The following is a 14,176-nucleotide window of genomic DNA, read 5'->3' as shown; positions in this document are numbered from 1 at the left end:
TAAATTTTCAAACTTTTAAAGTGTGAAATTTAAACTTTTATAGTTTTATAGTTTTAAAGTTTGAATTTAAATTTTCAAAGATTTAAATTGTGAAATTTAAACTTTTATACTTTTAAAGTTTGAAAGTTTGTATTTAAAACTTTAAAAGTATAAATTTTTTTCTTCTAATAAAATTATATGAGTTTTAATATTATTTGAATAATGTTCCTAATTTTTTAATTTTAATAATTTTTTTTAATTATAATAGTTGGGACCCGGTTTCCGGTCCGGTACCGGTCCGAGACGGGTACACTAATTTTTTTCTAGAATTACCGATTCCGATCTGTCTCGATTCCGGTTCGGTTCCGGTCTGTCTCGGTTCCGGTTCGGTTCCGGTTCCGGTCCGTCCCGATTCCGATCCCAGGCTGAAGAAGAATAAGAAGAGAGAAGGGGTGGGGGTGGCGATGGGTTGGGTGGGCCGAAGAAGAAGGGGTTTTTGATTATTTTTTAAATTTATTATTATTGTTTTGTTTTATAATTTTGAGATTTTTAAAATAAAAATATTGTATTCACTTGCTTCAAAACGCGTGTGGTCACGCGTTTGTCCAACTCAGCCATTTTAATGCTACATAAGCTCGGTCAATGATCAGAGGGATTTAAAAAATAGAGTTTCATCAAATTTAAGGGTTCATTTGGTAAAGTAACGAGTATAAGGGTTCAACTGACAAACAAATACAAGTACATGAGCCTCTCAGGTCATTCCACTTTCAAAGGGTGATATAATAAAATTACCTTTCTATTTATAGTTTCTTAAAGAGTGTGTCAAGTTAATAGTGAACAATTATTGTTGAACAGAGGGAATAATAAGGAGAAATTAGGAATTAAGTGTAAAATTATTCGTCAATTTCATAAAAGGATCAAGTATTATTGAACATTTTAAAATAATATAGTAGACAACTATTATTAAACGAAAGGAGTAGAAATTTTAATATTTGTTCATATGAAACTTTCAAGAAGTTTTTCCTTTTTTAAATTAATTAATTGAGAGTATAATAGATAAAAAATTATCATTTCTTAATTTTTCAAAAGAGACAAATAAAAAGAGAGATATAAAAAAAAACATACAAATAATTATTTACAGAATTTTTACTTTATTAAAATAGAATTCTACAGACTGATTTAGTGATTTTACATTGAAAATGGAAAATTCAAGTGAAGCACGTAATTAAGCAACATCAAGTACACGCGTCCAATATAACACGCTTAAGTTATTGACTAGAAATAGACATAAAACCGTCTACTTTTGTGACACATGAAATAGTATTGCTACTGTCCAACAATATTTATTTAATATTCACTTGACTTACTTATAAGAAATTATAAATAAAAAAATAATTTTAATATATCATATTTTGAATATAATAAATCTTGGAAAAAAATTATAATTAATAATAAGGATAAATCTAGTAATTAAATGTAAAATTATTCATTAATTTCATAAAATTGACAAGTATTATTGAACATCTCAAAATAATATAGTGAACAACTACTCCATCAATCCCTATTTGTCCAATTTTCCCTTTTCACTTGTGGATTTTGACAAATCAAAAAAGAATAAATTTTTCCCTGTTATACTATCGATTAATTAATTTGAAAAAGATAGAACTTCTTAAAAATTTAAATTTTTTGTTTTCTCTATTTTATAATTAATAGTGATAAATTATTAAATCCACTATGTCAAATACTGTATTTTTAATAAATATGTTACTTCATCTGTTTCAAAAAGATTGATCTGGTTTGACTTGACACAAAGTTTAAGAAATTAAAGAAGACTTTTGAATCTTGTGGTCATAAATTAAAGTTATGTCAAATGTATAAAATTGCCCTTAATCTTGTGGTCTTAAACATGTCACGTGGAAAGCAAAAAGTAAAATGTTACCAAAAAAGGAAAGAGGTTATATTTTTGAAACTGACTAAAAAGAAAAGGAGGTCATTCTTTGTGAAACAGAAGGAGTAATTTAAAAGCAAATGGAATATTGTTGAAGGGAAGGTGTAAAAATCTTGATATTTGTTCACATGATGAAATAGTTCACACCCATTTCCCATTATATATAGACCACATATTTCCTCATTTTTAAAGTACTAAAAACTTTGAAGCGTTTCTTCTTTCTTTTTTTCTCTTTGCTCATATTCTAAAAAGTATTTCATCAATGGCATCTACCAAATCAGTTAAAGTTCCCACCATAGATTTTTCCAATCTTGAAGAGCTAAAACCAAACACTCCACTATGGGAATCTACAAAAATTCAAGTTTTTGAAGCTTTACAAGAATATGGTTGTTTTGAAGCCATATATAAAGTTCCAAATGAAATTAAAGATGGAATGCTTGGTATTTCAAAAGAAATATTTGAATTTCCTTTAGAAACCAAATTGAAAAATATCTCAGAAAAACCAATGCATGGGTATATGGGGATGATTCCACAATTGCCATTGTATGAGAGTTTGTGTATTCCTGATTTGCTTAATCCTCAAAGTCTTGAAACTTTTGCTAATATCTTTTGGCCTCAGGGTAATCACCATTTCTGGTATGTTTACTTCAATTTTTTCTTTCTTTTTTTATTTTCTTATTATCATTATGTTTAATTAAATTTTGCTCTAGTGGAAGTGTTCAAAAGGTCTAAAATTAGAAATTTTTAGTAGTTCGATTGTTTGATTAGCTGATTTCTCAGTTTTTCTTTTAGAAAAACAAAATTCAACTAAATTTTTTTTAGCAGTTCGATTGTTTGACAACCTTCTTTATACGTTTATACTGACATTAATATTTGCAGCGATTTGGTAAAATCTTATTCTAATCCACTTGTGGAATTGGATGAGATGTTGAAAAGGATGATTTCGGAGAATTTGGGATTAAAAAATCACATTGATGAATTGTTGAATACCAATTATTTCCTATTTAGATTTACACATTATAAGGGATCATCAATTATTAGTGGAGATGGAAATAATAAAACTGCTGGATTGGGTGGCCACACAGATGGTACCTTCTTGACTTTTATATCACAAAATCAAGTCAATGGATTGCAAATCAACAAAAATGGAGAGTGGATTGATGTGAATATTTCACCAAATTCTTGTGTTGTTTTGGCTGGTGATTCCTTCAAAGTAAGTCTTTAGCTAGCTAGTGTTATTACCTTGTTGGTTTGAATTTTTTAAAAATATTGTTACACCTTTTTGGATTCTTCAAAAAAGCATAGGTTTCAGAGGATTAGAGATGTTTGTGAAGAATAAATCTAAAGTTGGAACAACATGTTGAATTTCTTCATGCAGAATTGATAATAAATTTTGAACTACACAAATCTGAAAAATCAATTTTGTTATTTGTTGGAACTTTATGTTTTTTCGAATCTCTAAAAATGGTGTCCCACTATTTTCCAAAATGCATATTTATAGTTTATTGGAATTTGAAAAAGAATTTAGATATTTGTTGGAATCTATCTATATTTCTCGGATCTCTAAAGATGTTATCCCATTAGTGTTGAATTATTTTCCAAATGATAAGGATAAGGATATAGAGTCCTAGTACGTTAGTATGTTTGAGTCATATACGTAGTTATTTCTCTTCTCTTTAGGTCTCTCACGTTCCATAGACTTCTTTATCTTCTATACTTGTTCATGTATAAATACCACACATTGTATCAATAATACTTAACGCTTTCATAATCATATACAACTCTTATATGGTATCAAGAGCCTCCTAAACACTCTGACGAGTATATCTGATCGTCTTCTTTTTTTTCCAGATTCAAACACTTCCTCCTCTCCTAACTCTCCAGCAGTCTCTCTCAATCAAGGGGGTGTCGTTCAGCCCTCTCAATTGATCTCTTTTAACCCTGCGTCTCAGCTATCCTTCAAGCTAACAGGAAGTGCAAATTATCCAACTTGGAAATCCCAAGTTACCACTCTATTGTTTGGCTACGATCTTCTTACTTTTGTTGATGGTTCACTTCCCATCCCAACTGCGCACATTATGGACAAAGACAATACCCAAATCCCTAACCCCAACTTGAGATTGTGGCAGCGACAAGACAGTCTTGTTCGCAATGCCATTATGGCATCCGTTGACGCTACAATCGCTCCCCTCATTGCCCATGCATCCACTGCCAAAGAAGCTTGGGATATTCTCCAAACAACTTATGCGAGCAAATCGCACTCAAGAATTTTCAGTTTGCGCGATACTCTGGCGAATGTCAAACGAGACGCACGTTCAATCAGTGATTATATGAAAGAAATCAAGTCCATTGCAGATGATTTGGCCTGCAGTGGTTCACCCGTTAACAGCGAGGAACTTGTCATTAAGGTCTTGAGTGGTCTAGGTCCTGAGTACAAGGAGTTATCTGCAGCAATAAGAGCTCGTGATAATCCTATCACATTCGAAGAACTTTTTGATAAACTCCTTGCACAAGAGATGTTCATCAAACACTCAGAACCTAAGGTCGACACACCCATGATCACTGCTCAATTTCATCAGCATTCCACCAATAATGGTCCCAAAAATAGACAGCCTAACTCTTCCAATCGTAGGAACACTCCTCCATCAGGTTCCTACAACTCTCGTAATCAATTCTCTGCCCCAAATAACAATTCATTCACCCAACAGAATACCACCAAAAGCAACAATCAACGAGTCCAATGTCAACTTTGTGATAAGTTTGGTCACATTGCAAAGGTATGTAGGTCCAAATCACACAGTGCTACTGAAGCATATGCTAATTTCGTCAACCGTCAGTCTTATGCTTCCAATTCTCCAAGCCCTTGGGTTGTGGATTCCGGAGCGTCGCATCATATTACAAACAACTCTCACTCTCTTCAGACTCCAACTGAGTTCTCTGGAACAGATGCGATAATTGTTGGTGATGGTAAAAGAATTCCTATCACTCATATTGGTCACACTACTTTATCTTCTCCTAATCTTGTTGCCAACTTTCTTTTAAAAAATGTTCTTTGTTCTCCATTTATAAAAAAGAAGTTGATTTCGGTTGCTCAATTTTGTAGGCAAAATCTAACTTCCATTGAATTTTTTCCTTTTTCTTTTGTTGTGAAGGATTTGAGCACGGGGGCATGTCTTCTTCAAGGCAAGAGTAATGGTGATCTTTATGAGTGGCCTACGGACATGACCAAATCAGTCACACCTCGTCCTCAAGCACATTTTGTTGCATCAACAACTCCATCATTGCATTTATGGCATGCTCGTCTTGGCCATCCTCAACCTCGTATTACCAAAGCTTGTGTCTCTTCTTTCAACCTACCAGTGAACCATGCCGAGTCTTTTACATTTTGTAATTCCTGTTTATGCAATAAGAGTCATCGTCTACCATTTGGTCGCAATTCAATTACAAGTTCTAGGCCTTTTGATGTTGTTTACTCAGATGTTTGGGGTCCCTCTCCAACTATCTCTTTTGATAATTTTAGATTCTATGTTATTTTTGTTGACCATTTCACGAAATATACTTGGTTGTTTCCTCTCAAATCCAAATCAGACGTTAAGGGCATTTTCATTAATTATGTTCAAATGGTTCAAAACCAATTTCAATTGAGAATAAAAACGTTATACACTGACGGGGGAGGTGAATACATTGGCCTTAAATCAACTCTCTTGAATTTTGGGATCCAGCATCTTATAAGTCCTCCATACACTCCCCAACTAGTTGGCACTGCCGAAAGAAAACATCGCCACGTTGTGGACACCGCTTTAACTCTTCTTCACCATGCTTCTGTCCCTCTTAAATTTTGGTCTCTCGCATTCCAATCTGCAGTCTACCTCATTAACAGGCTGCCAACTCCACTTCTTGGTCTTAAATCTCCATTTCAGTGTCTCTTTAACACTACCCCAAACCCTCTTAAACTAAGGGTTTTTGGTTGTCTTTGTTATCCATGGTTAAAGCCCTACACGTCAACCAAACTTGATCCTAAGTCTAATCCTTGTGTGTTCATGGGATATTCCGCTGCCACCAATAGTTATGCTTGCCTAGACCTTGCCACTTTAAAAATCTATATCTCTAGGCATGTTGTATTCGTTGAACATATTTTTCCATTCACAACCAATTATCCTCAGTTCTCTCGTCCACAAGTCTCGCACATGGAAAAATGGTTGTGTCCAGATGACCCCTCCGACTCTTCCTCTTCCTCACAATCTCTTTCACCTCTTATTGTTGCAGACCCAATTCCAATTCCTGCTACTACTGATTTGGTCAACTCCATGTCTACTCGTGGATCGCACACTCAGGGCCATCAAGATGACGTGCCAACCGGCTCCACTGTAAGTCCTCCTACACATTCTGTGTCTTTTTCTCCTTCTCAAAATAACAGTCCATATTCATCTCCACAACCAACTCCTAATACACCATCAAATCGAATGGTCACTAGGTCTCAAAATAATATTTTCAAACCCAAAGTGATTTTTGATTACCTTGCAACCTCCACAGTAAAACACCTTCCGCTTACCCCAAATACATTTAGTCAAGCATCCAAATATCCCGAATGGCAGGCTGCTATGACAGAAGAACACATCGCTTTACTTAAAAATAAAACTTGGTCATTAGTTCCATCTAGTCCCTCTCAAAACGTAGTTGGGTGCAAATGGGTGTTTCGTGTCAAACACAAGCCTGATGGATCCATAGAGCGTTACAAAGCTAGATTAGTGGCAAAAGGATTTCATCAGCGTCCTGGAATTGACTTCCATTCCACATTCAGTCCAGTTATTAAAACCACAACTATTCGCCTCATCTTGTCCCTAGCTGTGTCTCTTAAATGGCCGTTGCGTCAACTTGACGTAAACAATGCCTTTTTACAGGGTACTCTACATGATGTCGTCTTCATGCAACAACCACCTGGATTTGTAGATCCCCGATTCCCTAATCACGTGTGTAAACTACACAAGTCTATCTATGGACTTCGCCAGGCACCACGCGTATGGTATACTGAAATAAAGACGTTCCTCTTATCATGTGGCTTTTCTCGTTCCAAATCTGATGATTCTTTATTCATCAAATGGTCTCCTAACTCTCTCATTATTGTTATGATCTATGTTGATGATATTGTTGTTACAGGCTCTAACAACTCGCAAGTTTATGCAACAATTAAGTTGTTGGGTGATAGATTTTCCATTAAGGATCTTGGTCTTTTACATTTTTTTCTAGGGGTTGAAGTTATCCAGCATGATCATGGATTGACTCTCACACAAAGTAGCTTCATTGCGGACATACTCAGCAAGTTCAATATGCTGGATGCAAACAGTGTGAGCACTCCTCTGTCCACAAGTGAAATTTTATCCTTGGATGACGGTTCTCCTTCGGCAGACGCTACACTTTATAGGCAGGTCATTGGCTCATTGCAATACCTCACTTTCACACGGCCTGATATATGCTTTGCGGTAAACAAGCTCGCTCAATTCCAACACTCTCCATCTACTAAGCATTGGCAAGCAACAAAGAGGATTCTTCGTTATCTAAAAGGAACCATAACCTATGGACTTCACTTCAAACGTGGTGACTCTTCTCAGTTACTTGCATACTCAGATGCAGATTGGGGTGGTATTCCCGATACTAGACACTCCACTTCAGCCTACGTTATTTTTCTTGGAAAGAATCCAATCAGTTGGTGCTCCAACAAGCAACGCATTGTTGCCAGATCTTCAACAGAAGCAGAATACAGGGCTGTAGCAAGTGCTGTAGCTGAGCTAAATTGGCTAACCAACCTACTGCAAGAACTTCGGGTCAAGCTGCCTTGTCCCCCTAAGGTCTTTTGCGATAACATTGGTGTCACTTACCTATGCCGTAATCCAGTCTTTCACAGTCGAATGAAACATGTCACAATTGACTTTCATTTTGTCCGTGACCAAGTGGAAAGTGGAAAAATTTCAGTTCATCACATTCCAACAGGAGCTCAACTAGCAGATGCCTTAACTAAAGCACTTCCCAAAAGGTCCTTTGTCCACCTTGTTAGCAACATCGGTCTCAAGCAAATTGAGCCGATGTTGAGGGGGCATGATAAGGATAAGGATATAGAGTCCTAGTACGTTAGTATGTTTGAGTCATATACGTAGTTATTTCTCTTCTCTTTAGGTCTCTCACGTTCCATAGACTTCTTTATCTTCTATACTTGTTCATGTACAAATACCACACATTGTATCAATAATACTTAACGCTTTCATAATCATATACAACTCTTATACCAAAATGCATATTTTTGAAGAATTTGACATATTGAATGATATCTTGAAGAGTCCAACAAACTCAGGTTATTGAAATTACATGTTCAATATTTTCATACAAAACTGAAAATGAATCTTGGTATTAGTTTGTTGACCGTATATATGTTGCTCTACTCACCAAAAATATTACCGTGTCTATCTTGATATTTATACAGGCATGGACAAATGGTCGATTGCATTCTCCTGTCCACAGAGTAACAATGGCCGGAGAAAGTGATAGACTCTCCATTCAATTATTTTCATTATCAAAACCAGGTCACTTCGTCGAGGCACCAAAAGAACTGGTGGATGAAGAACACCCTTTACTCTTCAAGCCATTTGAAATTCTTGGATTATTTGGGTATGTTTCCTCAGAAGCTGGCTATGGAGCTCCTCCCAGTGATGTTTTCAAGACTTATTGCGGTGTTTGATATGCTAATTGTGAATTTCCGTTCCTATCAGAATACCGTTAGTATATATGGGATTTCTGATAGAACATTTGCCGGAAATGTCCACCCTTTCCAATTGGTTTCGTTGGGAATTCGTGTTTTTTTTTAGTAGTAAGCATCTTATGTTTGAATTGCTGCAGTTGGTAATTCATGTTTAATTTGTTTGGGCAAAATATTTCCAATGGGTTTCGTTGGAAATTCGTGTTTTTTTTTTTAGTAGTGTGCATCTTATGTTTGGATTGTTACTGTTGGGAATTCATGTTTAATTTGTTTGTGTTTTTTTTTGGGCAAATAATGAATTTAAAGTGGATGATTTTACCCTTTAAGAGGAAATGATTCAATGCAATCCTTTAGTATTATTTGGTTTTAAAAAAAGTATATCATATGAACAATTTATATTAAAATTGTGATACAATTTGTATTGGATTATGATATCTATTAGTAGTACTCATTACTAGGCCCATCCATCAAACAAACTCCTCGCGAGAATGACGGTTATGCTAGAAATTATCTATACAGAGAATTCCCCAAGCTTATGTTTGGTGATTACATCCCTACTTTATTCAAATAGAAAGAAACGTCGCGGTGATTCAAAAAAAATAATCAGTTAATTGAATTTTGAAAGAATTTTAAGAATAAACGAATTTTAAAGGAGTCGCCACCTAATTTTAGGAAAAAGCTAGGAAACCATTAAGTGATCTACGAAACCAAGATTCTAGGTAAGGGGTTCAAGTTATTTCGAAGGAAAGGTGTTAGGCATCATTCGAAATCCACAACTGTGGGTCCCGACTGAATTAATTTTTTTCAAATTGAGAAGGAGGTAAATATAGTATACAAATATAACAAACATGCAATATACTCAAGTAATAAAACAAACAAGTAATATGAGAAATGACCTAATATTTGTCTATCGTCAACAATATACATAATAATGAATATAGTATTCGAACTTTATTCGAATGACTTCGATGAGAAGCGACTTCGAGATACCTGTAAAAACACTTAGTAAAAGTGTTAGTACTAAATAAATATGACTAAAAATAAATGAATTAAACAATAACTTAAAAATAAACATCCGTCTTATTAACATGGAAGGCCTTGGAAATCGACGATAATTTCTTCATCGGCCATTTTGAACAAACAAAATACATGAACTTAAACTAAATTTCCGTTTTTTACAATGTGAAGGCCTCCAAAATCGACGGAAAGATTTTCTCATTGGCCATTTTTAACAAATAAAATATATAAACTTAAACTAAAATTCTATCTTTTAAAATGGGAAGGCCTCTAAAATCGACGAAGAGATTTTTTCATTGGCCATTTTTAACAAATAAAATATATAAATTTAAACTAAAATTCCGTCTTTTAAAATGGGAAGACCTCTAAAACCAACGGAGAGATTTTTTCATTGGCCAATTTTAACATAAAACTTATATAAACTTAAACTAAATTTTCGTCTTTTAAAATGGGGAGGCCTCCAAAACCGACGGAGAGATTTTATCATTGGCCATTTTTAACAAATAAAATATATAAATTTAAACTAAATTTCCGCCTTTAATAATGGGAAGGCCTCCAAAATTGACGAACAGATTTTATCATTAGCCATTTTTAACAAATAAAATATATATGAATAAAGCACAAAGTGTCTAAGATTAACTTTAAACAAAAGGATAAACATATTAATAATAATATCAACCATAACAACACCAACAGTAACAATATAGTAACAAGACTACTACTGCTACTACTAATAATAATAATAACCAACAGTAATGTACTACCAAAATAACAACAAACAATATAAAATAAGTAAATCAAATCTAAAAGTCATTAACAACTAGAAAAGGTAAACGGCAATATATGAAAAATGAAGAATAAAAAAAAACAAAAAAAAAAAAAACCACTAGAATTGATAAATCAGATTAGAAAATCAAATTAATTATCGGCAAAATCTCAAAATGAACGAATCTAGAAATTAACCTAACTTAAATGTGTCCAACAACAAAACAAAAACTAAAATAATAATAAAAATCACATCATCCAACAATATTTCAATATAACTCTTAGAACAAATGAAAACAATAAATGATGGAGCAAGATCTATAAAAAAAGGGAAAAGGCTCAAATATGCCATCGAACTTTCAAAAAAGGCTCATTTATGCCATCCGTTAAAAGTTTGGCTCATCTATGCCATTACCGTTTTAAGAAAAGGCTCATTCATGCCATTATTTTTTAACGGTGGTTTTGCAAAACCATTTTTTACAGATGGCCAATTATAATTCGGCCACGTCATTAATATTTTTTAACGCACACTCGTCAATCGATCCATGGTCCGTAGGTCTGACCGTAGATGAGGATTAGCAGCCAGTTAGCTGAAAATTGTTGATGGTTCAACTTCAGATGGTCATAACTCTTAGCACAAAATGAATTATGTGTCCCATGACCTATGGTTAGATAGATAATTGAATTATCTTTTCAACGCCACCGAGTTTGCTAAAATTCTGACCTCCGAGTAAAAATTTATGCTTATTTTAGTGAAGCCCTGTCGGGCAGACTCGATCGACGGACCCAATCTACGGACCGTCGATTGAATGACGGCCCGTCAGTCCAATCCGTCGATCACTCCGACAACAGTTAAGTCAGGTGTCTTTTGGTCTTTTTCTATTTCGTTTAACCCCTAAGATACGTCGTTTAAACCCTAAATCATGAGGTTTTAGTCAGTTTAAGCCTAGAAACATAACTAGAACTTACCTTAGTCAAAATCATTAATCAAAACTTAGAAAATTAGAAGCAAGAAAGGAGAAAAAGGTCAAGAACCCTAGTTCAAGAACGCAACAAGTTTCCTTCAGTTCCAGCCCCAAAATCGAAAGATTTCTCCGTGAAATTCGTCACCAGGTATGTGGGATTTCACTAGTGGGTTCCTTTCGCCCATTAGGTCCCTAGAATTCAGTCAGATTCTTGATTCCATAATTATGAACAGACCTAGGGTTTCTAGAATTTGAACTGATCATCATGAATTAATTATTTAAATGTTCCAAATTAGATTATCATGTTATTGCTCAGTTTATCGCATGAATTTCAGAACCCTAGCTATGTATTTCTTTAGTTCTTGAATTATACATGCTAGGTCAGATATTTCAGTATTCAGTTATACATGCCTCAGTTTATGAATGCATCATTATCAGATTAATTGTTGCATTCTCAGTTTGCATGTTCAGTTCGAGCTATCTAGTAACTTACAGAAATTCAGTCATAATGTATTAATTACTTAATTCATTGGGAGTAGCATAATATCGAGTTGGACTAGGGTTCAGCGTACTCATATAGTCCCAGAACTACGAGCCACGTAGGTGTAAGTCCCTTCTGTGGGCAACATCAGTTTAGTGATCACGCCAGCATGTCTCTATACCTCTGGCAGGGTATATTGGGTCCTCTCGATGGGGCGTATACATCGGACTCCACATTTAGCTCATGTGGTTTTATGTCGGTTATTAGTAGCTCCCACAGTTCAGTCAGACTTTTTTGCATTGACCATATTTCAGTACAGTCAGTATTCAGTCTCAGCATGTTATAAATTTGGTCATTGCATCAGTTATCTCAGTATTTAGTATTTTCAGTATCTATATCATGTTCAGATTATTTCATTGCTTTGTTAAGTTATATGTTATTTCAGCTTTACTCTATCCTGCATGCTCAATGCCTTTCAAGTACTGACGCATACGTGCACTACATCTTCTCGTGATGTAGGTTCAGGTTCTCAGTATTCGGATCACGCTTAGATCGGTTCCCGGTCTTCAGTTCAGCAGCATCAGTGGTGAGTCCTCATTCTTCGAGGACTAGTGACATGTTTATCTTTATCACTTTTAGTTTTTAGTTTCAGTTTTGCTAGATCTAGTTGGGGCATGTCCCAACATTTCTAGTCAGTTTAGAGGCCTATTTCAGACATAGTTAGATTCAGCTTAGTATTTTGAGTTTGATATTTCTTTTGTATTAAGCTCTCAGATTTGATAGATTCAGTTATAGTATATGGGTATTCCCCATCTTTTCAGATTTATTTATGATTTAACTTTCGCATCAGTTTATTATCTTTAGTATGCTCATGATCATGCCAGCAGGGTTAGCTTGGGATCACTTGTGGTCCTAGGTCCCGTGTCCGCGTCTCGGGGGTAGCTCGGGGCGTGACATATTACTTGTGTTTGTTAGCATGTATATTAAAATCTAGAGGCCAACATGAGACTTTATGTGCTAAATGATCGTCCAACATGTTTGACTTGTTGTCTAGGTGGGCCTATTAAGAGTTTATTTTAGTCTAAATCCACCCGAATAGTAGTCCAATGCCTCTTGGACCTTAAGCGGGGACGTTAGGAACCTTTTAGAGACGAAATGCATGCGGTGGTGGGGTAGGGGTAGTTTAGGCCCTACGGAGATGATGACATCGACTCGGTCTTAAAGACAAATCTTGGTTTTGTCTGTCCCTACGAGTAACCGACCGAAATAAAAAAAAAGTCGAGTGCTGATCCTAAAGTTCTTCAGTCTCCCTTTCCTTCTCCCTTTTATATGTTTATAATAATTATACTTATTTAGGGTAGTTTAATAAAAAATAAATTATTTGCTTATCTATTTGTGTAATTTCTATTCCCTCGCTCATCTCTTTATTTATTGTGTAACATTTATTTATTATATTATCACTTAGTCTTGCATGTTGAACTAATTAATTAAAATAATTAAAGTGCTCCTTAATTTGTTTAATGTTATGTCATCACTTAGTTTTGCATGTTTAATTAAATAATAAATAATTTAATTAATCCTAATTGTTTAATCATAATTATCACCTAGTCACCATGCTAATTACATAAATAATAAATGAAGTGACATTAAATGCTACTTGTAACTCCCACATAAATTGCATGAGATACGACCGAAATCCATATTTGTGGACCTCGAGGGATGCCTAACATCTTCCCCTCGAGGTAATTTGAACCTTGCTCGATCTCTGGTTTGTTGACCTTAGCTAGACTTAGTTAGGTTAGATAAGTGCCCTAACGCGCCTCAATTCGTTAGGTGGCGACTCTTCAATCCACCCAAAGCCCAAAAGAGTTGTTAGGTTGTGTACCAAAACCCGTTTTTTAGAAGAACGGGGCGCGACAGAATGGTGACTCTGCTGGAGATATTAGGTTCTAACCATTACGTGTTTCGTGCTTATGTGGGGTTTACTTTATCTGTCATTTCATTGTTTGGTTATTGCCATGTCTAATTAATTATTTTTACTTTCCTTGTTTACTCGCTTTCCTTAAATATTGTTATTTCCGTGTTTAGTCCATTTCCCTCTCCCTTATTTGATTATTAACATGTTTTCCCTTTTCCCTTATTTGTGTATTCCATGTTTAAACCTTATCCCCTTCCCTTATTTGCTTAATTTATTTATGTGTTTGCATGCTTATATTTTTTTATTTATTTATTTACTGCTTTCCTTAAAATTGTCTATATGTTACCGCTTTGAT

General features: G+C 34.8%; 1 protein-coding gene across 1 annotated transcript; it reads left to right on the top strand.

The window, feature by feature from the left end:
• Positions 1-2,058: 2,058 nt before the first annotated feature.
• LOC125847689 (probable 2-oxoglutarate-dependent dioxygenase AOP1) lies at positions 2,059-8,736 on the top strand. The gene is made up of 3 exons (XM_049527349.1): positions 2,059-2,563; positions 2,807-3,140; positions 8,403-8,736. Exons 1-3 carry the CDS (start codon positions 2,190-2,192, stop codon positions 8,655-8,657), a joined length of 963 nt encoding a protein of 320 aa, XP_049383306.1. The 5' UTR covers positions 2,059-2,189; the 3' UTR covers positions 8,658-8,736.
• The last annotated feature ends 5,440 nt before the right edge of the window (positions 8,737-14,176 follow it).

This window comes from Solanum stenotomum, chromosome 12, assembly GCF_019186545.1.
Source record: "Solanum stenotomum isolate F172 chromosome 12, ASM1918654v1, whole genome shotgun sequence".
Lineage (NCBI taxonomy): Eukaryota > Viridiplantae > Streptophyta > Magnoliopsida > Solanales > Solanaceae > Solanum > Solanum stenotomum.
Note: the sequence above shows the minus strand (reverse complement) of the source record. Positions and strands in the feature narration are given on the sequence as shown.